This window comes from Danio aesculapii, chromosome 19 (assembly GCF_903798145.1).
Source record: "Danio aesculapii chromosome 19, fDanAes4.1, whole genome shotgun sequence".
Lineage (NCBI taxonomy): Eukaryota > Metazoa > Chordata > Actinopteri > Cypriniformes > Danionidae > Danio > Danio aesculapii.
The window spans coordinates 21,244,680-21,271,426 of record NC_079453.1 but is presented as its reverse complement, the minus strand read 5'-3'; the positions used below and the strand labels follow the sequence as shown (position 1 = coordinate 21,271,426).

General features: G+C 36.1%; 1 protein-coding gene across 1 annotated transcript; it reads left to right on the top strand.

Moving 5' to 3' along the window:
* The first annotated feature begins 7,751 nt into the window (after positions 1-7,751).
* mbpa (myelin basic protein a) lies at positions 7,752-24,349 on the top strand. Its single transcript, XM_056479836.1, is given in 7 exon segments — positions 7,752-7,945; positions 7,948-8,009; positions 9,659-9,763; positions 15,485-15,511; positions 15,836-15,856; positions 20,577-20,666; positions 24,207-24,349. Coding segments are annotated over 7 exon segments (411 nt in total). The 5' UTR covers positions 7,752-7,890; the 3' UTR covers positions 24,258-24,349.
* Positions 24,350-26,747: the final 2,398 nt, after the last annotated feature.

Sequence of the window (26,747 nt, the reverse complement as noted above, 5' to 3'; positions counted from 1 at the left end):
TGATGAACAGCCACAAAGCCAAGAAGAAGAGCAGATTTACCCTATACCCCGTAGTTTTTTACGATCCAGTCTGAGGCGCGAGCGGTTTCGCTTTCTTGCTAGCGCTCGCGCGCGTCTAACATTATATCTGAAATAACAAACTTCTTGAGCTGGTGATAATAACCTGCGCTTGATTATTGATGTGCTTTTGAAACCCGATCCTGTCAGACACTGACAAGCGCGAGAGTGAAGCGTGAAGAAACAAAGGAGAAGCCGGAAAAAAAGGAGCACATTCTTTTTTCAGCAAACGCGAACAAAATGCCATGATTAACTATTATTGTTATCATCACCTTTTGGATTAATATGAACTCAGAATGATGGAATTGTTCTCTAACAGAGGCTACATGTGCTGCTGAAGATTATAGACACAGATGAGAGTTTTACACTGACTGTAGGCTATATATTATGTTGTTTTTTAACCTAAATACGGACGAAATGTCTGTTGTTGTGTGTAGTTCTTCTTTAATTGATAACATATCGGGGACTGTAAGGGGCTGTTTGTGTTTATATATGTTCATTTATTTAGTTATTTAATATAATTACAAACGTTACAGTAGGCTGTTTCGCACTGTCATTGATCTGCAGTTATAATCAACTCATGTTCATAGAAAGGTTAGTAATAAACATTTCTACACAAGTATTTATGTGTATGAAGCATCTGTTTTGTGAGAAGACCTTCTCATATGATATGTGAATGACCCGTACAGCTTTATTGTAGACATTTCCTCCAGCGAGAATGACGTCGACTGAAACTTTCTGTCATACACCACGCCCACCTAAAGAGTACCCTTGTTAGTGAAAACGCAAGCTTGATAAAGGTGACCCGTACCGTACCAAACCGAACCGTACCGTACCGTACCAGTCAGTGGAAACAAGCCATAAAAGTAAAGAGAAAGTAAAGAGGCCAACTGGAGGAGGCTTGTTCTTTATCCTCGTGCTGCAGATGGTTTGTTTAACTGTTTTCTCCTTAGCGAATCGTTCAGTTTTTCCACTCACAATGTCTCCATGTAAATAGCAAGTGCGCCATGGCACTATGCAACTGACTCGTAAAGGGAATGTGAGATGAGACTCTGATTGGTTTAATGCACGTTATGCTCAAAAAAGTCATTTATTCACACAACAATGACATTTCGAGGTCCTGAAAGTATTGAAAACAATTTTTAATGTGCAAGTTCAAAAGAAAATGTACATTTACACACAAAAAGACCACCGGCTTTTGGATGACATCTTCAGCCTTCAGAAATGGAATAAGGATTGTGGAATATCAAAAGCAGTGGGAAGCATCCGTGCTGCCTTCAAATATCAATCAGATGAAGGTATGGTATCTCAGGAGAGAAGAAGTGAAGCTAGATTAGAATTCAGCCATGCATTGATGCCATCCTTTCTTGGAATGCATCCTTCAAAGGGAGCATTTTTTTTCTTTGGAGTTGACTGAGGTCACTGAAAAAAAGAGCTTTGTCTCGAAAACGTTTTTGCACTTGTGCCCTTTTTGGTTTGTTTTTCTTTTCTTTTTTGCATGGCCTATGCATTATGGATGGTGAAAAAATAAAGAAGATGATATAAGCTCTGTACAATTGTGTGCAGATTATTTTTAGCTTTTTGTAGTTATTGTTTGGATCTATTCATTGGACCAACAGTTTTTTTGTAAATATTGGATATCTGGCACTGTTAATCTTTTTTTTTATATTTTAAGTTGCACTAAAGTTGGACAGTTGTTCTGGTTATTTCTGCTTGTCCAGTGTTTGTGTACCTTATTACACAAGTGAATAAAATGATATGTTTGTCAGATACACTACCATTTCAGACATTTTCATAAAGTAACTGAAGCATTTTAACCCAGCAGGCACACAACGTCAAAAGACAATAATATCAGGTTAGATTTAGGCCATGATGTCAGGTGACCAAAATTCAATGTCTAGCCAGCGTGTAAGGACAACATTATTATGATGTCCAATAACGCCATAAAATGACGTCAAGCTGAACATCATTAGATCTATATATTTGATTGTTTTTAGGTTGTGTTGGAAAGTGACCAAAATCCAATTCTCTTCTGATGTCGGTCTGATGTTGGGTTCTGACGTCAACCCGATTTTCATTTCCACCCAAAATGCAATGTACAACGTCAATCTGACATCATGCTCATCCTGTGCCTGCTGGGAAGTAACTGGTTAATACACCAGCATATTTACAAAACTAACTTCAGTTCAGATGCAAAAGCCTTTAAGCGCAGTCTGAAATGTTCTTCTAAAATAAGGATTTTTCTCAGCCTCCTATGTTTGTATTCAGTGATTTCAGTTTAAAGACAATGAAAGGAAACTATTCTTTGCCATAAAAAAGAAAAATTACTAAACCGACACGCTGGAGTTTTAGAAAAATACTCATTTTAGAAGAAAATTTAGATGGTGCTAAGAGGCTTTTCCATCTGAACTCTTCATATAATATTATAATAATAATAAAATAGGTCTACAGTTGCTGTTTGGCTGCCAAGGAATAAAACTCATGCGCTGCCCAGAGATGTAAACTTTCAGATGTTTCAATATGGATGAGCAACTTCTGTAAAATATCTGAAAACAGTAGATTTTGTACTGTACGGAGAGCGTTATTAATGAAAAACTATTTCATGTTTCTGGTTGTGCAGACAGCATTTCAAATGAATAGTTCATCATCTGTGTGTATGACTTTCTTCTTTCAGACAAGCACAGTCTGAGTTATTTTAAAAACTTCCCTGGCTCTTCCATGCTGTATTCTGCACCTTAAAAAAAATCTGTTTACATATTTTGTGATAATTTCCATATTTTTGATTCACAAGTGTTTTCCGTTTATTTACGGCTGTGATTTGCATTATGTGACTCTGATCTCTGCTCTGTCGACTTTTGATGTTGAAATTCAACTCTACAGTTTAACGAAGTGACTTTTATTGACATCTTAGTAGTTTCAAATAATATAATGCATAAGAGATACTATATAGAGAAATAAGTCTGTAAAATAACTGAAAATTGACTGGAAGTTTAATACAAGGTTTTTGTACCATAATATACAGCACCAAAGCAGACAATTTATCACTTTAAACTATTAAAAATGGAAATACAAGTCACTTTTCTAACTTTTCAAGGTTTAAAGTTGTTGGAAGAAGATCAAGGTCTCATATTGCAACTCAATAGCATAAATAAAATGGGAAAAAATAAAAAAACATGAATCACAAAATACGGAAAACTGGTGTTGGGTTGTGACCATTTCTTTAAGCTTTCAAAAGCTCATACATCAATTGTCAAACTAACATATATGCCACCAGGTGTTAACACATGTCTTATGAACTCAAATCCCTGACTTGCGGTGGCAACTGAATGCTCATTCTCAACAACTTCTTGTCTGACCTCTGACTCGATGTTCAGTATGATGTGTGTGGTAAAAACATGTGACTTGGAGAAATAAAGGTGATTTTCTCAGTCACAAGATGACGGCAGTCAAAAACAGAGGTGTGACAGCTAAGCATTTAAATAGACGTATTCACTGATGGTAAAGATGATTCAATGTACCCTGATGAGTCTTTATTACTAGATTCAGTTTTGCCCAAACATGGCTTGGAATGCCTGACCAATAAGAATCTAGACAGCCATGTAATAATGCTTAATAATAGTTAGTAAGGTAATAGTTGGGTTTAGGTATTGGGTAGGACTAGGAATGTACAATAAAGTCATAATTTATATTTATTAGCTAATATCTTATCAATAGGCATGTAAGCCAGTTAATAATGAGAATTGGAATTTCAACTAAAGTGTTACCAAAAAAGTATGTGGACATTTATCTCAATCCGCAAATATCCCAGCAAGCATTTTTTTTGTTTGTTTTTAAAAGATGTCTAATAGATGTCTAAATATAGTCATCTTGGCTATGACTACACATATAAAGTCTGTTTAATCTATCTATTTGACGGGGCTATTCTTAGAAGTCTATTAGATTTTCACTGACAGACCAAGTTTAGCCTTGTTTTAGCCAAGCTGTCTACATTTAGATGTCTATTAGACGTCTATTAAACACAATTGCTGGCTGGGACTCATGATGTGAATCATTTGTCTATGTGAAATATATGCATTTCCGTGGTTCTAAACATGCTTTTCAGCCAAACAATACACCCACTTCTGTCTCATTCACAGTTTATTGTGTTTGACATTGAAATTGGTTGGCCTCATAGATTTGTAGACACAGCTCACCATCAATGAAGATCAATCATGTCATCTTGCATTTCCAATAGAAGATAATTACATGCTATTTTTTTTCAGCGAATAGTTATTATACACACTATAAATTTTACACAGTCATTTGCTTTCTCAACAGCAAATGGAAGTGGTGTTGGGGCCAAAGCTGCTCTGTGGGCGTCTTGGTCGTGATCCGCATACTTCTCGTTGTTTTGGGCTCTCCCATGTTTGTGTCCCACTAGATTGCATCAAGTATTGTATTGTTTGCCTCTGTGTGTCTTTCATCCCCTTCTGAGCAACAAAGCCTCTCGCCTTTAGCACAAGGGCACTTGCAGTGCAACCTGCCCACTCCACGCATTCCTGTACTGATCTGTTAAAGAGCAGTGGGAGGTTTGTAGATAACCAGCCCTTCAGCCAACAGATGAGCTTCTGTGGACCGGTCACAGTCAACAAACACAGGCTTCTAGATCCATTTATAGAGGCTCCAAGTTTGCTATAAATTGAGACTGAGAGGCCAGGCTTGCTTAGTTGAATATGCGCATAGACAAACAAGGGCATGTACTGAGAGTATACTCAATGTGTTCTCAACAGCATGCACTATATGTGGAAAATACAGTGACAAACAATTGAAAACATATGTGGAAATTTGTTGCACTCTGGTTCTTTTTGGCTTGTATTCACATTAACTTATTGATCAGTGAGGATAAACAGAATGTCAAACAATGTTTTTTGCAGAAGCTCAAAATTGCTGGTGTTGGATGCAATGACAGACCTCACTGGTTCATGCATGTATAGCAATAAACTAAGGCTGCACGATATTGGAAAAATCTTTATTTTGCTGCAATTTATGTAGCTAAATAAGTACAATTTCGACAGATGACTTGAATAGCTCTTTTTGGAATGAAATTGTTAATTTAGATTGATTAGTATAATCGAGAACACTTAATGATGTGTTGTAATGACATTACTTTATTATGAACTAATGATGAATAACACCTGCTAATCATGAACTAACTTTAATTTCATGTGTGAATAACAGCTACCTTAATTACTTGTTAGTACATGATTGTTTATTAATTGATGTATTATTTACCGCATTAGTTTATGCTTAATTCAACCATCATGAACTCATGATATGTTAATTATATCCTGACTTTACTTGTAGGGGCACATCATCATTAACCTATTCCTAACTACTCATGAACTCTTTATGCATGTCTGTCTGGTGCAATTACACTGAATAACAATAGAAAAGGGCTCTGTCAACATCAACAGTTTAAACACAGGAGTTCATGAGTAGTTAAGGATGATTTAATGATGATGCACCCCTCCAAGTAAAGTCATAACATAATTATACATCAACAGCTCATGAGTTCATGTTGGTTACATTTAGCTTAAATGTAGATGTTAATTAACACACTAATTAAGATGATTTAAATAAGCCTTTAGGCTCGATTGTCACACTCGCTCCTGTTGGTCTTCAATCTGGCAACCTGCACTTGTGCTTGTTTTAATCCAGTGCAATACCTAGTTCAACCACGGGGTGTCAAACTTACAGATTTTTTTTGTTAGTCCATGCTAACAAACCATATAAAGGAAATTGTATACATTTAGCTTTCAGATTATGTATATATATAAAAATGTATGTTAAACATAAAATATTTGGTCCATGGTCACATTTGTGTTCTGAGTTAGACATGGTGGATCAGTTGGGGTGAACTAAATATTTAAGTTAATTTTTACTATTTTTAAGTTAATATATACTTACTTACTTACTCCCAGGGTCTTTACATTGAAGTTGATATTTAGCCACACCATGTTGGTGTTTGTAACATCTAATTTTTAATGAGGTGGGTCGTTAGCCTAATGCTCAACCCCCAACCTGGAGGACCAGGATATACACACATACACTACAGACAATTTAGCTTACCCAATTCACCTATAACGAAGTCTTTGGACTGTGGGGGAAACCCGAGCACCCGGAGGAAACCCACGCCAACACAGGAAGAACATGCAAACTCCACACAGAAATGCAAACTAAACCTGCAACCTTCTTGCAGTGAGGCAACAGGGCTACCCACTGCACCACCTTGCCGCCATACTAATATATATTAATATATAATTATTTTGGTTGGGAAATATTTTATTCTTATTGTTTATTTCCTAGGATCTCTTTAATAAGATGTTATTTTATAATGATGAATAGATGAGCATTCTTTAAACTGTACTGTAGTAAACAGAAATCACAAAGGTAAAGTTATTTACATTTAAACACATTCAATGCATTTACATCTTTCAGCGCCTCCTAGTTTAGATTTCCTATTTGAAATCCACATGCCATCATTTTTAAATTACTGCGTGTCTATATTTGATTGTACATAACATTGACTGGATGTGTTTACACATTCATCATTTCTGCCTTTTATTTCCTGAACTACTTCGCATGCATGCCTCATTATTTTAGCCTATGCATGTTTACCCGGTAGTCTGGATCTCTAGCTTGAATGAATTTCCTCTTCTAATGACCTCGTGGCAAACATCTCGAGGACAAAGAAAATTACAGCTGCACATCTGGGCGATCACAGCAAAGGAAAACCTTCATTTATATGATCAGAAATGTCAGTTTCGTGACATTTCAGTGCAGGAACAACAACAAAAAGAGATATTTTTTGAAAAAAGTGAATGAATAAATAATAAAAGCAGAATATTTTACTATGGAACACTGTGGCCTTTGTTCACTGGCCATACTTGCATCACAAACAACTGTCAATTGTTTGACAAAAGGCAGCAAAAAACAGCACACTAAAGCCAACAACATTTTTACCCTCGACAGAGACAGATTTGTCCATGTGTTCATAACGTTTTCTCTGAAAAGAACCATGCTGAGTATCACACACAGCGGTTGGTTAATGAATCGCAAAGTCACTGGAAATTAATTTGCAGATATTTGAGACTTGGAGAGAACAGAGCAAGCCAGAAAAATGCAGACCGTTTATCTGGGATACAAATTACAGCACCTACTTCAAGAAATCAATCCAAGAACTAGTTCGGCATCTCAAGGCCAAAATTTATCAATGAAATAAACGAAGGCGTGTCGCATGACATCATCAGCATCTTGATCATATGGCGTGAATGAATGAAACATGGAGTCGTTTGTCTGCAGATGACAACTTCAAACTCTTACATGTTTGCAATGCACCATATGTGATCCTCAACGTAAACTATTTGTATAATGAACATGAGTCACCACAACAATGGCTGGATTGTGCCAAAGCCGTTCTTCGCTGCGCTCTGCTTCTTTCTCATAGACAGGCCTTGTTGTGCTGGGCTCAAGTCGGGGCAGATGTGGACTAGAACAATAGCAGCTCCTTTTATCAGAGAGCAGGGTAGTGACACCCTCCGCGGGCACACAGGGCTCGAAAGAATGCCTGGCACCGGCCCAGTATCACTGACGCTATTGCAGGCCCACCTCATCTCCCGTGATGCCATGCAACAGAGGGGACGACACCTTCAAAGGCCAGCCCTTCGTGCTTAGAAGCGCCGAAGACTATCGAGAAGGTTTGCAGAACGTCTCCAGAGCGGACTTTGGATTGAGCGGAGAAGGACATTCGTTGGCCGTCCAGACTGTAGACCACCGAACAGATCAACATCTAGAATGGCCACTGCAAGCACCTCTGGACAAAACCCCTTCGGGCTGGGCAGGAAGAAGAAGCCCCGGGTGTCCTTGATCAAATCAGCAGGTTCTTCGGAGGAGACAAGAAGAGAAAGGGAAAGGTGAGTCTCTCTTTTTTTAGGTGCTTTCCAAACGTTGGCATGGTCAACGGCAACTTCTTGTTCCAAATTCTTTGGGGAAAGTATTGAGCGTATTGAAATTCTGAATGGTTGAATGGTTTAGGAGTCAGTGGTGATTGCATTTGTGTTGCATTTATGGAGATGCGGTTTTTAGGCACAGAGCTCTATTTATTGAGTGTGGAGTTGAAATTCAAATGCTCTGCAAATAGGCTGGCTGTTCTGATATGGTTTCAATTTACCATGTCTTGCATCACTAAATAAAAATTGTATTTTCTATATCTTGCTTGATATGCAAGACTATATTCTGCAATATGCATGCATTTCATTACATAAGTTAAATAATAATTATATAAGTATTATATAAAAATTATGTAAGTAAATATAATTACATAAGTAAATATTATTTAAGTCTTACACTGTAAAACCCAGTAAGTTAAGGTAACTCAAACCATTTGAGGAAACCGGTTGCAACAAACCATTTAAGTTAAAAAGCTAATCCTAATAAGTACTGTGAACTTAATCCATTGGAGTAAATTAAGTAATTTGAGCACAGTAAACCCAATAAATAATGAGAACTCAAACCAATTGAGTACTGTAAAACCCAATAAGTTAAGATAACTCAAATTTTTGAGGAAACCGATTGCTACAAACCATTTGAGTTAACAAAATAATCTACATGAGTACTGTGAACTTATTCCATTTAAGCTGAAGTAATGAGGTATTTAATTAACTCATTACGTTCAACACTGAGTTCAAAACTCTTTTCAAAGGGGAAGAAGTAACTTTTAGTAAATTTTGAGTTAACTACACTCATTTTATTTGATAAAGTTGACTGTTGGGTTTTACAGTGTACAGTTTACTGCTTCATGATTATTCATATGCAAATACAATAAATATATATGTATAAGTGAAAATGTATATTTAATTAGTGGATACCACATAAAACTGTATATATATATATATATATATATAATATATATATATATATATATATAATATATATATATATATATATATATGTATATGTGTGTGTGTGTGTGTATCATAATTTTTGTTATACATGTTTCAGATATTTCAGATTTCAAGTCATATCACAATTTTCAATTAACTTTCAAGGTCATTTAATCATTGTAAATCATTTAAATTGGCTTTAAAATGAAATTGCAAAATAAAAATAAGGTATTACTTTAGGTTCAGTGATCCCTAACATTTATGAGAATACACATTTGGCTTCTTTAGAAGCTATTGATTACAGCAATAGACTCAAATGTAAAAACCAATGAATTCCCACAGCACTAAGAAGCTTTAGATGGAGCTGTTGGTTGTGCAGTCAGTGACGTTATCATTTGAGTTTGCTATTTTGGGGGTGTAGAGCGGCTTAATCACCTCCTGTTTTGCAATTCATCTGATGCATGCTTATTTTAATGTTTAAGCATGTCAATGTGTTTACAAGGTAAAGTGAGGTTAGCATGATATTTAAATTTCCTGTTTTTACTCATCTCCATTTGTTTATGACCTGCTTTTTGTTAATTGTTAATCAAATTTGTGACAATTGAACATTCAATCCAAGAAGTTGTCGTCTGAAATATGTAGCAACTTGACTCGGACATTTCTCTTTCGTTCATTTGAAGGGTTCATTTCGTGGTCATCTATCCTCCTCTCCACAGAGACCCCACCACTCTTCCACCCGCCGCCGTGGAGACGTCAACCCTGTCGTGCATTTCTTCAGGAGCTTTGTAAGTATCCACGTCTCCTGGCATGGCTTCTTTACAAGTCCCAAACTTCAAAGAGTGATAGGAAACCAACAATAGTGAGGCCTGAAAAGAAATCAATTCGTCACACGACTCGAGAATGATATTTTCACACCTCACTGTGTCTTCATCTTTAGCTCCAAACTGTTTGTTACTGCTTTCAAAGCACCAGACAGCAAGAAAACATTACCACAACCAATGTATCCAGTCGAAGAAAGAGCATGTTTATTTGAAAAGCTTGAGTCAAATATCAATAAGGCAAGCAAAACATAAAGTTTCTTTCGTCCTAGACATGCTACATAGTGTCTAGCCAAGTTCACAGGCCAAGTTTGTCGTCATGTTCAACATGCAGCCCGTGTTTTCTTTGCTACAATAGTCCAGACTTGTTTATCTGTCAGACAGTCAACATTACACACACTTACATCACTAATGTTAGATCTTCTGCTATGTAGAAAAGAATGAGTCACTCTTTGAAAGTCAGAGTTTGGCATGAAAATAAACAAATATGTATATCTTGTACATTGTAAAAAAATATATCTGTAGACAAAAGCTCATGATGATTCCATGTTTTTTTACAGTACATTTATATGTTGCATTTGCATTGCATTTTGGATCTTGATCCCACAATTTTTAATGCTGAAAATTAAACTTTGCAGTTTTGAAGTGAATTTATTGGCATTTTAGGAGTCCTAAATAATATATTATATAATAATACAGAGAAAGAGAAACAAGTCTAACAAAAAAAAAAAAAAAATGTTGTATTGTATATTACATCAGTGGTTCTCAACCACGTTCCCGGAGGACCACCAGCACTGCATGTTTTAGATGTCTCCTTTGTCTGTCACACCCGTTACAGGTCTTTCAGTCACTGCTAATGAGCTGATTATCTGAATCAGGTGTGTTTGGTTAAGGAGACATGGAAATGTACAGAACTGGTGGTCCTTCAGGAACATGGTTAAGAAACACTGTGTTACATGACCACCTAGACAATATGTTGTTTCAAGCTACTGAAAATGTCCATAAAATTATGTTGAAGGGTTAGTTCACCCCAAAATGAAAATTCTATCATTAATTATTCACGATACATCTTGATCCAATGTTGTTCAGTTTTTGTATTTTGTTGATAACAAAATAAGATATTTTGAAGAAAGTTGAAAACCAGTAGCAAGTTCTTTGTAGTACAATGGTCCCTCGCTATTCGCAGGAGTTATGTTCTAAAAATAGCTATCAATAGGCTAAAATCTAAGAAGTAGTCCACTTTATTTTTTACAATTTGTATAGACGTTTTAAAGCTGTAAAACCCCTCATGACACAATTTTCTCAGATGGGATTAACATTTTTACACTTTCTCTCCTGTTTATACAATTGCAAAATTTTTACCTTGCTTTAGCATGTCCAGAACTTTTTGTGCGATGATTAGCATCTTCCTCTGCCTTTACAGTAGGTGCCTTTGATGGTGCCGAATGTTTCGTCGACATTATGGGGTTTGTTGGGGGAAAAACTTGCTAACATACAGTATAGCACTTTAAAATCACACTGCTTATGATCGAAGATTTATGTCAACTTGGCAAGCTGAACGCATTCTGTACTTTACAGGAGATTGATTGACAATAGCCTTACAGCCAATCAGCCGACGCAGAACACAATGCGCTGTAAAAAAAAAAAAGCATGTTTAAGTGAAGTTTCATAAACTAATTTCGAGAGGAGCACATGATATGATATGAGCACATTTGGCTAACTCATCTGTAATCAGTAATAATCCAATCAGAGAGTGATCCTAGTTTACTATAAATGGATCAATTCTCCCTACTGTTCTATCTTCGTTTGGAAGAATCCCCCCTTCCACCCCATCTCCTCCTTTTCCTCACTTTCTAAAGGGGGAGCTCTCAAGACCTACCTGATCTCGGATCTCCTGATATGCTTATTGGACCGGGCGGGAGCCCTGGGCTCAAATATCTCAGAGCTCAGGGTTCTCTCCCAGGACAGCATGCCAAACCTGCTTTATACGCCAAGCATATCTAAGTGGGAACTCTTGAATTGCACACAAAAAATCAGCGAAACTGCAAAAACCATGAACAGGTGAATCAAGATGGCGAGGGACCACTGTACTTTATATTTTTTTGGATGCCGATGGCTACCAGTTTCAAGCATTCTTTAAAGGGCCATGGGTCTTTAAGTTCAAGCCAACCTCAGAATTAAAAAAAAAAAAAATCTCCCAAGATGGGCATGGAGCGCTGTCGAGCAGACGGGAGGGGTGGGCTTGGACAGCAGAGCAGGGGGAAAAAGAGGGGCTTTTGTCAGTTGGCTCACCAGCTCAAGATAAAAAAAATCTGATACAAAATGTGAAGAGTGCATGATTTATAGGTACAAAGTTATAATGCAAAGAAATAAACTAAGGAATTAATGCTGTGACATCTATGATGGACTATTCATAATTCATAGAATATATACCAAAATTTGTTATATCCTTATAAAGATAATCCTGTTTATATAAACACTAAATGAAGACTTCTCTCCTTCTCATTCCCCGGGTCTGAATGCAGACACAGTGGATAGCAGCTGCAGCAGGTCTCTTTCGCTATTTATTCCAACCATTAATCCTGCCGGTAATCTGGAGGATTTTAAACATAGGCGAACACAGCTAGCATGGGATGTAGGCGATGTGTCTGAATGGTAACAAACTCAACTGATAAAAGACAAATTCCGCCATTCTCCAATTCTTGTACCGCTCTCCCAACAAAAATGCCTGCTGCAAACAAATAGGTTGGCTGTATCGGTGGCCCTGACAGCATCATGGGGAAAGCCATGCAACAAACTCCTTGGATCATGAAAACAAACACATACAAGTCTTCATGAACGGCTAAATACTGTGTGTCATGCACGGACAGAGTCGGAGTCATGATAGTTAAGAAGCAGGGTCTTCTCATAGGATAAGAAAACTCAGCTATGAATAATAATGGGAAACCGACGCGTCATCACTTTACTAGCAGATTCGTGCTACATTATGAATGATTTTGATCCTGCCCCCCAAAAAGCTAACAAAAGCTCAAAATTATTCAGTTTTCCCCACAATTAAAGCTGACAGGTGCTAACGTTGTCTTAGTTGATGCTCAACACAAACAAATCTGTTGAAATCTTTAAAAAAGTACTCCAGAGTGTCTTGAACCTTTAAAGCTTTCTTTTGTATTCAACAGAAAACGATAAACTCTAAAATATTGGTACAACCACAAGTGAATACATTTTGAATTTTTGTGTGAACTATCCCTTTAAACTTTCCACCAAAAGTTAAGATCAAAGTCCCATAATCCAATGGAATTGGATCACATGCTATGAGCGATTAATTTCAAGAAACAGTGGCTCAATGGTTAGCACTGTCACCTCATAGCAAGAAGGTTGCTGGTTTGAGCCCTGGCTTGGCCAATTGGTGTTTTTGTGTGGAGTATGCATGTTATCCCCATGCAAGAACTCTGTTTCCCCCACAGTCCAAAGACATGCGGTATAGGTGATTGAATATACTAAATTGACCTAGTGTATATGTGTGAATACAAGAGCGTATGGGTGTTTCCCAGTACTGGGGCTGTGGCTGTAAGGGCATTCGCTGTGTAAAACATATGCTGGTTAAGTTGGTGGTTCATTCCGCTGTGGTGACCCCTGATAAATAAAGGGACTAAACCAAAGCAAATGAGTGAATAAACATTGTATTTCAAGAGTTCACACTTAGCTTATTATTTATACATAGCTTGTTTTGGCATGCTGTCCCAGGACAGAGCCCTGAGCTCAAAGGATCCTCAGACACTAGGCTCCCTCCCTTTCACAGGGTGAGGCTGCTGAGGCTAAGGTGAACTTCCTGAGAGTAAGACATTTAGAAAAAGACTTAGGCTTATTTTGTCAATAATACAGAGCAAATTTGGATGATGGAAGGAAACCGGGGGAACCTGGGGGAAACTCACGCAGAGAACATGCAAACTCCGCTCAGAAATACCAGATGGCTAGGGATGGCTGACGTGAAACTGACATTTCGACACAGTATCGAGATCCCGAAGCGCAAGTGTTTCGAAACACTGCACCGAAGCATGATCCAAAACACCCAGGTCACATGACTAAAGTGTTTCGAAACACCTGGTCACGTGATTAAAGCGATTCAAAGCATTGATCATTTCAGGAACGCTTCGAGACCTGGCGAATCTGCGTTTGACTGAATGGGCCATAAAAACTTCTGTTTCATATATCCTAGTGGACTGTTCATGTACACGTTGTTACTGTACTTCTAATGACTTTTCGAATCCCGACTTGTACAAATCGAATTCATGTGAACACTTCGAATTCATGATTTATGTATTTTAATACTGCAGCTGTTTTTATGGTGTAGTCTAGATAGGATACAGCTACTGATACGCCATCAATTTAGCATCATTTTTGTAACACTGTAAAGTAATAATTAATATTTGTACAGTACTGTGATGGTTGGGTTTAGGGTTTGGGTAGACATAATAAAATACAATAAATGGGAAATTTTATTAATAATATAATAATTCTTGTTAACTTTCGGCCACAACCATGTCTGATCTAGCAACAACCCTGTTTTATGATAAAAACAGGACATATTTATTTACAAAGTGTTTATTCGGATGTCAGACCAATGTTGAAACAAAACGATATAAGAACTTAGCAGTTCAAACTGATATTAAGCATTTCAAATTAGCTTTATCAGCCTGGATTTGAACCCAGCATCCCCGCACAATAGTCAGGAACCCTAACCATTCCACTAAATCACTTGCAGATCCAATCTTACAAAGTGGGGTTTAATACCTGTTCTTTGCTGAAAGCTATTTCAGTGCAATACATAAAAAAATTACCACTAGGTGTCACCGTAGAGAGGGGTTTCGAAACTTCGACACATTTGCTTCGACTGTTTTCAAGTGTTTCATGAAGCCTCGCTTTGCACACCACTACAGATGGCCCAGCGAGGACCCGGAGCCATTGGTATTCTTGCTGTGAGGCAACACTGCTAGTCACTGGGCCACCGTGCCACCCATTCTGGAAAAAGGTGGAAGAAGGGGGGTTTCTTTCCAGATGAATATAGGTGTAGAAAGGAAATGAGGATATATATAGTGACTTGGGATCCTTTGATTGGAGGATCGTGATTAGCTAATGTGGGCCAGCAGGGTCAATCATGAGCGTATGCTCCTCTCAAATAAGTTTAATATTAAACTTCAGTAAACATTCTCTTTTTCCTCATTTAAAATTTTTGAGATGTGTAATTTTTTTATCAATATTTCATATGATAAGTTTGAAGTCTTATCTCCTTGCCTCAGACTAGTTTGCTGTCTTATCTCATTCCTCATTTTCTGCAATTTTCCCCTGAAAACACACAATCATTTCTGGTGGAAACTAGATATGTCTGCTTGTGTTTCCCCATTACTCATGTCCTAAATTAAAAATGGCTTTCTGGGAAAACACTAATTGCGCAGTTGTTTCTCAGTTATGCTGGGTTGTTCATTAAAAAGATACAGTCTCTAGCTTCATTACTCATCCGAACTGCGAGGAGGCCTGATGAAAGTCCCCTGCAAACATCTTTAAAATGAAAAGTCTTTGTTCAAGGACTGCTTATCTTGTTTGTATTACACTGGATACTGCCATGGCTCGTTATACAGCTTTGAATACATAAAATGACTGGAATGTTACAACTTCTTTTTTTCTTTAAAGGTGTCCTCTCCTCGTCCCAAGTCAAGGGTGAGTCCTATTTGCCATTTTTCAGCTAACAAATATCTAACCAGTTGATTAAAATGCTACATTCTCATGCATTCATTAAAGAAAGTGCTTTGCTTGGGGCGTAAATGAAGAGTTGGATATTCGTAACACTTTATTAGGCCACCATTGGCTTTTTTAACTGAGGTTACCACCAACGTACTGTATTAATAATACAGCTAGCAGAATTGATTGACCCCTGATCATTTTCTATGCCCTCTCCTATCCAGCAATGAAATTATAATTTGGACCTAAGACGCAGATTAATCATTCTACATTCTTTTTTTTTTTGTTCCTTTTCATGTGCAGTGGAGAGAACTATTGGGCCTGGTACGTCACTCGTCTTTGACGTGAATTCCGTTGTATTCACAGACTCCCTCATAAACAGATTCTGATTGCAGGAAGTCCTCTTGTCCAGTGTCTCACTTCTAATAGATCTGTCGCGTTCCTTAATCATCTGTTCTCTTCTTTTGTGAATTAACCAATGCATCGCTCTAATTACAGCTGTTTTGCTGCGCTTCACGCGATCTTTCTTGTTAACCTGTGGGATACAAGTGGGTTAATTTCCTACAAAACCCAGATTGACTACATTTTCAGTTAATTGAAGGCTGTTAAATTAGGGCCTGTCATACTCTTACTGGAGCTTCAGCACTATTGCAGTGTGGTTTCAATTTAAGCCACTTTTAATTTGAATGTAATCACTGCACATTTTAAAGGGGTATTTCACCCAAAAATGAAAATTCCATCATCGTTTACTCATCCTTCACTTGTTTCTAACTTATTTGATTTTCTTTTTTCTGTTGAACACAAATAAAATGTTTTGAAGAATGCTGGTACATATGTGACTGAGAGAGCTTAACGTGCTGCAATTTAAGAAAACGTGCAGTTACAAAAAAACACCCTCAAATTGAGAAAAGGTAAAAGGTTTCTGCGCAAATATTTCATGTATTTTCATGCATTTCTTACAACGCAAACATTTTATGAAAACGAGCTGCATTTTTTTGTCAACGCAAACATTTTATGTAAACACACTGCATTTTCTCACAACAATAAAGAATGGAACACAACGAAAATGTTTGAAGGGGACCCAAAAACGTGATGAATGTGCTGTGACTATTGCTCAGTGAAGTTTTTTGAAGGGTGAGTTTTTGTTTGTTTATTTTAATATCCTGATTCCAGTGTCTTTAGCATTTATTAGCCTAAATAACCATAATCTAAATAGCCGGGTCCATCACGTTTTAGGGTCCCCTTGAAACATTTCCGGCGTGCTGTGAGAAGATGCATCTTGTTTTCGTAAATTGTTTGTGTTGTGAGAAAATGCAGTGTGTTGTATTATTTTTTTTGCATTGTGTCAAAATGCAGCACATTTTTTTTTTTTTTAAATGTGTTTGTGTCATGACAATTTGCAGCATGTGTGCTGTCATACTGATGAAGATCTATTCAATTTGCTGGCGTTTTTTTATTGCAGCACGTTAAGCTCTCGCAGGTCACCGTAGAAACACAGAAAAAATATATTAATTTTATTTACAAATTTGTAAAGGTAAGTGGTTGCAAACAATTTATATGGGCTGAATTAAACAAACAAATTAAGTTGAATATTATTTAATTTAATTTGATTGTTTAAATTCAACCCATACAAATTGTTTGCAACCACTTACCTTAAAAAAAAAAAGTAAATAAAATGATAATTTTTTACAGTGTAGCCGGGGACCGATCGACTTTCATAGTAGGAAAAAAAATACTGTGGAAGCATTTTTCAAAATATCTTCTTTTGTGTTCAACATAAGAAACGTATGAAGCATAGATGATGAGGTAATTTTAATTTTGGGGTAAACTATCTCTTTAAGACACTCTCGTAAAATTAAATATGCAAACCTATTTACGTTTTATCCTCATCAGTCATGTGATTTTACATTTTAACAGCTTTTAGCTGTGCTATAATGTTTGAAAGAGTGATCTCAAGCACTAAAATGACCAGAGGACTAGTTTTTTGGGTTGTTTTTGATTCCTTTCTTTCTGTCAACTGCATTTTTTTGCACCTTGATTGTTGCACTCTTTTTTTTACATTATGGAATTCCTCCTGAACCAGAGCGACTCTCTGCTTCTTGATGACTTTGAGGCAGCAAGACTTTTTCTGGTTCGCAGCCGGTAAAGCAGCTTTCTCTCTAGGGGTATTCAAACTGTTCACTCCCCATAAACCCATTTTCCAACCCATCTACTCCTTCCAGGTCCTGATTCACTGACTCACCAGAGCCCCCCTGTGTTTCAGTCACGTGTTGTTTAACTCCACAGGCTCCAATACATAAAGGCATGCCTGCAAACGGGCAGACATGATGCATTGGATGTATTCTGACATTAATACATTCCTATAGTAGCGAAAATGTCAATAACCCCTGTTATGATTATTACCCTTTACTGCACAGCTGTCGTCTTTTACATCATTCCCTTTCTTTAATACTTGAAATCTGGCAAAGCATAACATTCCCTATATGTTTCAAACTTGTTATTGCATACTTCAATAGTAGGCTTTTTGTTGTTGTTGTTGCAGAAATCCTTCAATAAAAAAATAAAAAAAAGAAAATACTACATATCACAAGATTATGAGACGATTACAGTCCTGGAATGTTCACAGACTTTGTGAGACTGCATAAAATAGATTGAAAGGTGTAATTTTTATTGCCATCAAATTAAATAGAGTGCTGGAGTCGTGATTTTAAAACTTCACTAATTCCTGGAGGTTTTTATAGTGGGCTACTCAATTCACGAGTGAAATAAGGTCTGTGGTAAATTACCTTGACAATACTTGAAAACAATTTTAAAAATATGTTTATTTATTTATTTAGAGTTGTGTGTGGTTATGACTGTAGACCAAATGTTAAAATATGGTAGTTATGTTTACCTCATCCTTTATTTCAATCATTCAGTTGAAAACCTATTATATTTAGGTGAGTGCATTCATACTTTAAACCAAAACAACCATGGCAGACTACAGGGACTCGTTCAGAAATGAGGTTTAGTGAAAACTCAGGTAAATAACCTGATAAAAGAGAAAACTCTAACTTTTCTGTTTCAAAATCACAGGTTTGTAAATATCAATAAAGCAAGAAAGTCAGACTGAAAGAGTGGCAACTTTTACTTTTTACCGTGGTAACTTACTCTGTGAACCTAACCTGGTCTGACCAGCAGGTTTTATTCTCTAACATCTGAATTTCTGTCGGTATCCTCCCCTTTTTAAAGACAAAGCAGTATTTCTTGCCTTAGCTTTAGTCATTTAAAAGTTATGTTTGCGAAAGTCAATAAACGTCACACATTACATTACTTATTTTTTTAATAATACTTTAAATATTTTAAACGTAAACTTACACATTAACTTGAGCAGCTATGTTTTCCCACGCGAACTGTCTCTGTTTCACCAATATAGTAGTGTTGCTTTTTTTTAAAATAGATGGTCATATTTGCTATAAATTTGCCATGTATAATGTTGCCATGGTGACTCATAATATCTGCGCTCTATTGATAATGCCTTTTTATAGTCGCGGTGTGCATGCTTAAATTAATTACGATTCATTCACACAGGGCGTCAGCGTCAACGCTTCCCATTCACTTGAATGGGTGACGTCAGGCTTTGCCGAAACTGCATTGTGGATCCGTCGGTCCTGCTCATTGGTGTTGCTCGCTGCAGAAGCTGCGAAACTTCTCAACTTTTCTAGCGCCAACAGACGCGCTCAGATTGCTTGATGCAAATACACCAGCTCAGACAGTAATTGATTGCGGACTAATTTCATTGGCTGACGCTGATATGACAATCACATCAGCCTCAACTTCAGACATGCCCTCTGTCAAGCGTTGATGCATGATGCGTGAAGCTGCAGTCAGACTGCACGTTTCTCACCATAGACTTTCATTCATATGCACGCAAATGCGTTAGACCGGAAACGCAAACTCGTGCGAAAAGTTTCACAGTTCGCTGCATTGGAAAATTTAAGCTTGGTGAACTCTGACCTGCGAAATCGCATCACATGAATACGTGAGACCAATCGAAGATCAAAACATGACCTCTCTGTACAGAAATTTTAAACATGGACCCATCGCTCGCTTTTTTAAATGTCTAATCATCTTGTTTAATCCCGCCCCTTTTCGTAGCGCAGAACGACAGAATTTTGCAAGCTCAAACTCTAGTGTGACCGTAGCTTTAGTCTACTCAGACTTGAATGATGCAATTCAGTTCAGCTGTTTCTTAAATCGAAAACTCTGAGTTTTTAATCTCTCGATGAGGCAACTCAGAGTTCAAGTTTAAATTCCGAGTTGGTTGAACCTCCTTACTGAAACAGGCCCCAGGACTGTATGCTTGTTTGTTTTACAAGTGATATTACCATCTAAGTCCCTGACATTCATAATACAGCTTTTAAGTCATTTTTCCTGTAAAAAAAACAAAACAAAACAAAACAGATTGACAGATTTTGAGAGCTATATTTAATACATTTTAATAACAATCCTGTGTAAATTTTACTGAATCTTAAGGGTTTTGGTGTCACTGCTCCTTGTCCCTAAGTGTACTAAATTATAAGTAAATGAGTTTAGAAAATGGCAATTGTTTTGATGGGTTTTATCCTTCAAATCAACAAATCTGAAATGCAACTAGTTTACATTTATATTTTAGATTTATTTTTATTATTAATATTACTATAATCAAACTTTTTTGTCGAAGGTTTTTTTTTTCCAGTAGCCTAATAATTGGTCAACTAAATATAAATGTAATATATCAATTTTATAAATATAATTTGATATTGTAAATCTACAAAATACAAATCGTATCCTTGAACAACACAAATTCTTAAATAAGAATGCCTTAATTAAATTAAAATACTGTACACTGATTTCATTGTTTGAGGGTTAATATTTAATGCTAAACAAATTATTGAGTATGATGTCATACATCAACATTGTAATGCCCAGTTTGACATAATTTTACCAAGAACAAAACATTTTTACACAGTGTATCATTTAAGCGCACTGGTCTCCTCTCCTGTTCATAAACCATGTGTTTTAGGCTTCCCCGTCAGCGCGCGGCTCGGAGAGTATTAGATCGCCACAGAGACGCAGAAGGGAACAGAACACACTCTCCAGAATCTTCAACCTGGTGAGCCAAAAGCAGCACAAAAGAAGTCAGGCGAAGAATGTCCATACAGCATTTTAAATCTATTTTTAGACATCTAAAAGAGGATATTCTTATTTCAGTGTAATTACGTTTGATCCGACGCAGCTATTCAAACATATACAAAGAACGTCGAGATGTGAATTAAGTCAATTAAAATTTCGATAGCATAGTATATTGCCTTGAAACCATCTAGGACTCTCTTTTTGTGTTCAAGAGGCATGTGACAATGTAATTGTCCTTGATCATACTATTGAACTGCTTCTGTTTTTGACCCAAAGTCACCCTCAATATGCAAGTCCAATTATATCCATCTCTCTGCAAAGTAATGACACCAACCCTGTCAGCAAGGCCTGCGCAGACTTTCAGCAGTCATTGAGGGTTATTTATTCACTCAAGCCTTTCAAAATCAATATTTATTTAAAGTATAAAGAAGACCTGTCACATCTGTTTCAATTTTACAGTGAGCGTTGAGTCTTACCATGTGCCCTAACCTTGCTTATGTTCGGTTAGCCATTGAACGCCTCATCATAACAAGCATTTTGAACTTTTGCCAGGTGCAGGGCACATTCACATCTCTTCATGCTCGTGCTTATTGATTCCCAATGAGATTTGATTTTCAGTGGATTAAGGAACATCATCTGCTCCTGAAAGAAATCGTTCACATTGAAATGAAGATTCTGTCTTCTGTCTTTCCAAACCTGTAAGACTTTTCTTGCTTGGAAGGAAATTAGAGATGTTAATCAGGATGTCTGAGGTGCTTTTTCTCCACCCAATGAAAGTGGATGGAGACCAAATGACAGTATAAGGAAATGAGACATTAAGAAACTGGTCTATATGATTCGTAAAGTATATTTAGACTCCTTTGAAGCCATTTAAGGCTTTAATTTAACTCTGTAACCTCAAAATTTGATGATTATTTATTTAAAGTATATGGAAACAATAAAAATAGATCCTTATGTTCCCCAAATATATATTTTCCATATTATTTCCAGCTTATAATTGTCATTGTTTGCTAATAATTGCTGTAAATGATCATATTTGTAGACATAATAAAGCCAGACTGTCGGTAGTTTCTAAAATATAATACAAATGAACATTTTACTCAAAACAACCAATTAAATGCAAATGCAAAGAATTGGTAACCAATTTTCAAGCTCTTCCTTTTTTCCAGAGCTATATTTGCAGGTATTTGGTCCATTTTTAAACATGCTATTCTGATAACTTTATACATTTGACATCAGACCGCTGACGCTCATGTTTAACTCAAATCATCAACCTCATCTCCACTTTAGGCTAATTTCCTTTTTTTTCCTCCCTTTTGCACTTTTCACAAGACAATCTCTCCTGAACAGAGGAGACACAATCAATCAGCCTGGTTCTCCTTCTCCATTATGCTGTACAACTAGAACGCTGAGTGCTCAGATCACTCTTTTAGAAATGTAGCAGAGCTTGTTATGGCTGGGTAATGCTCCTACAATATGGATGACACACAACATTGTGTTGTTTTTATTATTAGTTGTGACATTGACCGTTCATCCCTCACCCATTCTGCTGATGCTATGTGCCATTTCTGTGCAAGCTTCAGCATTTATTCTTCTGTAATTTGCACAGGGGTGTAAAACGTACTCAAAAATGGTACTAAAGTAAAATACAGATACTAAATGACTCAATTATCTTTCAAATATGCTTAAAGTATAAAAGTACAACTGAAAATTGTTGCTAAGCTTTGAAAAAAGTATAACTCCTAGCAAAAAAATAGAAATGAGACATTTGTTGTTAAATAATTTTGGGGTTATTTCACCAAATATTGATTTCGTAACTCTGAACTGTCTTGATTCTGAAATTATAACATTGGTACTCTGTAAAACCCAACAGTTAACTTTATTAAATGAAATGAGTGTAGTAAACTCAAAATTGACTGAAAGTTAATTCTACTCATTTAAAAAGAGTTTTGAACTCCGTGTTGAAGGTAATAAGTTGATTAAATACCTCATTACGTCAACTTAATTGGAATAAGTTCACAGTTAACTCAAATGGTTTGCAGTGCAATGGTTTTCCTCAAACCGTTTGAGTTGCCTTAACTTATTTGGTTTTACAGTACTCAGTTGGTTTAAGTTCTCTTCATTTATTGGGTTTTACTGTGCTCAAATTTCTTCATTTACTCAAAGGGATTAAGTTCACAGTACTCATTAGGAATAGTTTTGAACTTAAATGGTTTGTTGCAATCGGTTTCCTCAAACGGTTTGAGTTGCCTTAACTTATTGGGTTTTACAGTGATAGGAATGTCAAAATAATATGTTTTTTTGTTTGTAATAAAAATTAATTTGATAAAACAACAACAATATAATAATTTAACAATATAATCAAATATTTCTGTATTATTCAGCAGTGATTAAACTTTTTGCAATCATTTTATTTTTACATAAGGCATGAAAAATATTTATTTTTCATTTAAAAAAGTTTGATTGTTTCATTTTTCAAAATTACTTTTTTCCCTGAATTATCGCCATTCTTTTCGTTCCTTTTCTTTAATTGGGTTTTACAGTACTCAGTTGGTTTGAGTTTTCTTCATTTATTGGGTTTTACTGAGCTCAAATTGCTTCATTTACTGAAATGGATTAAGTTCACAGTACTCATTAGGATTAGTTTTTGAACTAGTAGTTTGAGTTACCTTAACTTATTGGGTTTTACAGTGTAAGAGTCTAAAAACATGGCACCATTTTAGTTCTTATATTCTCTGGCAGAAAAGAGCTCAAAATCACAATATTGCAATTTAAAATTTAGAATAAATGCCATCAGTAGTTTATAGAATAAATCAAAAATATATTTTACTCAAACACATAACAACAAATCATAAGTCCAGAGAACCTAAGCATTTTTTGTGGTCTCTTTATTTTTCCACAGTTGTTTATCAAGCTAAACCAATGCTGTCTAGTAAAATAGTAAAAAAACTATTTTACATTTTGTCAGAAAAGTGTTTATTCATACAAATTTGTACAATTTCATTTATGCAAATACGTAACAATTTTAAAAGCCAAAGTAACACTTTTCTTAATGCCAAATGCAATTGGGTGTATGAGAAATTCATACTAAAATTTGTACCAAACTCGTACTGAGAAATTCGTACCAAACGCGATCATAAAAATTTATAGGAATTCACCACCACTCAAAAAGTCACGAACTGCAGTGAGATTGCATTGGTCAAAACACACATAACTGTTTACCATATTTAATGTAAACAAGATGGAAAAACTAAATATATATAACTAGTCTACTTTTTAGGTTTAAATAAAATAGTTCAGAGTTAAAAGTTTCCTCTTCACAAAAGTCAGTTTGATTTGTAACAGCTAAAGTACAAAATTACCCAAAATAATACTTCAATACAGTAATGAAGTCAAATTACTAAAAGTATTTCACACCCCTAGCAATATGTTTCAGAACTAACGTTGCATAATCCAACAGCGGCGTTGAGTGTGTTTCTATAATGATGATGACCACATTGGTTTTCTTCTATAATCTCAGGGAGAAAGCCGATCTCGCTCTCCACCCAAACGCTGGAGCACCATCTTCTGAGCCCTTCTCTAAGCAGGAAAACACCGAGATGGAAGAGAGTGAAACGGACGAAAAGCAAAAACTTGAGAGGGAGGATGTCTGCCCTACAGACTCACCAGTTGCAGCGAGTTTAACTGACTAACATTGGCCATCTTCGCTTCCTAGATAGAGATACAATCCAAGTATCTGTTGCTACATGCCTGCAGGGTTACAGAAGCACGTGTTGACTGTATGTGTGCAAACTTGCTGTAATAATTGTCAATGGTCAGGTGATGCAAAACGTCTTGTTGTAAGTCTCCCTTCTAAATTTAGCTCAATATATCCCAAAAACAACCATCATCCAATAGGTTTGACACAATTAGACAGAATATTTATTTTTTTTAATTCCTGAAACAACCAAATGAATCATTCTGAATTGGTCTTATATGTGTTTTACACAATGAATTGCTTTTATGCTATCCAGCATTTGATGTGTGGCATTTATGTTATGTTATACAGCCTCTCCATGGTTTTGTTGAGATCACTGTTCAACCTCATGTGATTTGCATTTGTGTATGTTTGTGTTCACTGTGGTCTTTGTGTTGCATTATATATTGGTTATTTACTTTATACCAGGAATTTGTACATAGGAATCTTTATTGAGTTTTAATTAATGCAAAAAAAAATATGATGACCAGTTAACTATATTAAATTTGATTCAGTTTGACAAATGATTTAGCTCTAAATCAGGACCGTGCCTTACAATGATTAAAAACAGACTAAAAACACAATTTTGTGAACTAGGGAATAGATTCTAAGCATGTATGTGGCTTGGATTGTATGCCCTCAGATGTTGCACTGCAGTATGTGTGTTAAAACTGTCTGTAAATGTTGTCTGCGTCATTACATGTGCAATTTTGGTGTTATTTTAGAAAGGTCTCGTAATTACCAGGGGTAGGATTAATATTTAAATAACAGACATGCAGAAATCTAGGACAAAGAGTCAGTGGGAGCATAAAGGGAAAGGGTATGAAAAAAGGAAGGAAACCTGAAAGTGCAAGATGGATAATGTGGGAAATGCTAAATGAGGACTTCTGAAAGAGTTAGGTGGAGTTTATTCAGCTGTTTTTTTCCCTTTTTCTGTGTTGTATCTTATGTGTCTTAATAGTGTTCATTGTTCCGTATCTCATATACTCTTCTTGTATGAACTGTTTCTGAAATAGTAATGAATAAACATTAGGTCAAATATTCTCCCTGTCAGCGCTGGATTTTTCTTCAAAATGGTGCTACTCTTTCTAAAATACACAGGATATTCTGAAGTGGCCAGGTCTTCTAATGTAATATCTTTAACCCTCTCTAGTAATGACAAATAAAGAATCAGAAATGTATGCATTGTTTGTGTGTATGTTGTTCATCCTCTGAAAGTTCTCTGAAACATGTCTCAGGAGTGTTTGTGTTTTTTTTTTTTTGATTGCACACTTAGAAAGAAATGATGACACATTTTATGGTTATGAATATACATTATATGGAAATACAGATAAACATATACAGTCAATCTTTAAAATATATTTATAGCCCTGGTAAATTCTGAATTAAAGTTACTTTTATTCAACCAGCAAGTGTATTTTTGACCACAAATAACACAGGCTTCTGCCTAAAGATAACAAGACAATATACAAGAGACATAATTGTGGAAAGGCTTATATTTATATTTGAACAAAAAGTGGCATGTCCAAAATTACATAGCCTGTATTGGCTATTACAGCTCCCTCCAAAGATTCTCAATTGGATTTAAATCAGGACTCTGGCTGGGCCACTGCAAAATGATGATTTACTTCAAATGTTGACTCGTGCGTGTGTGTGTGTGTGTGTATGTATATATATATATATATATATATATATATATATATATATATATATATATATATATATATATATATTTATATATTAGGGCTGTCAGTGTTGACAGTTAATGCAACTGATCTAAAAAGGTTAATGCATTAATATTTCTTTAAAGTTTGAATTATACCAAAGTTTACTTATTGTAGTGAAGTACTGTCTTTGGGCCAATGACATTTTTGCAGATGTTAGCAAAATGTCAGTGAATATAGGGTCAACCAACCACATCAAAGAACTGAATAAGTGCAGCAGAGCAAGCTAACAACTGCAACGTAAACTCATTACATCACTGAATGGGTCGTCACAGACTACAAACTGTACCATGCCATTGACAAGAACTTTTGTTACAAGAAAACTGTTACAAGAAAACACTGAAAAAGCTCAAAAAAATAAAATAAAATAAAAAGATCAACAACGTGTTACGGAAGCAGACGGACAAACAAGGGGAGTAAGTATAAATGAGGTTTATTACAACAGCAGAGTAATTTGGATAATGATTGAGAGTTGAAATGGAGTTTGGATGAACTGATGATTCTCTTTGCCAGATGGGATGACAGACACAGAAGGATGACCGAATGCACACACCAGAGGACTTGCGGGGAAGACAGACTGACGAGACACACAACGTTGACA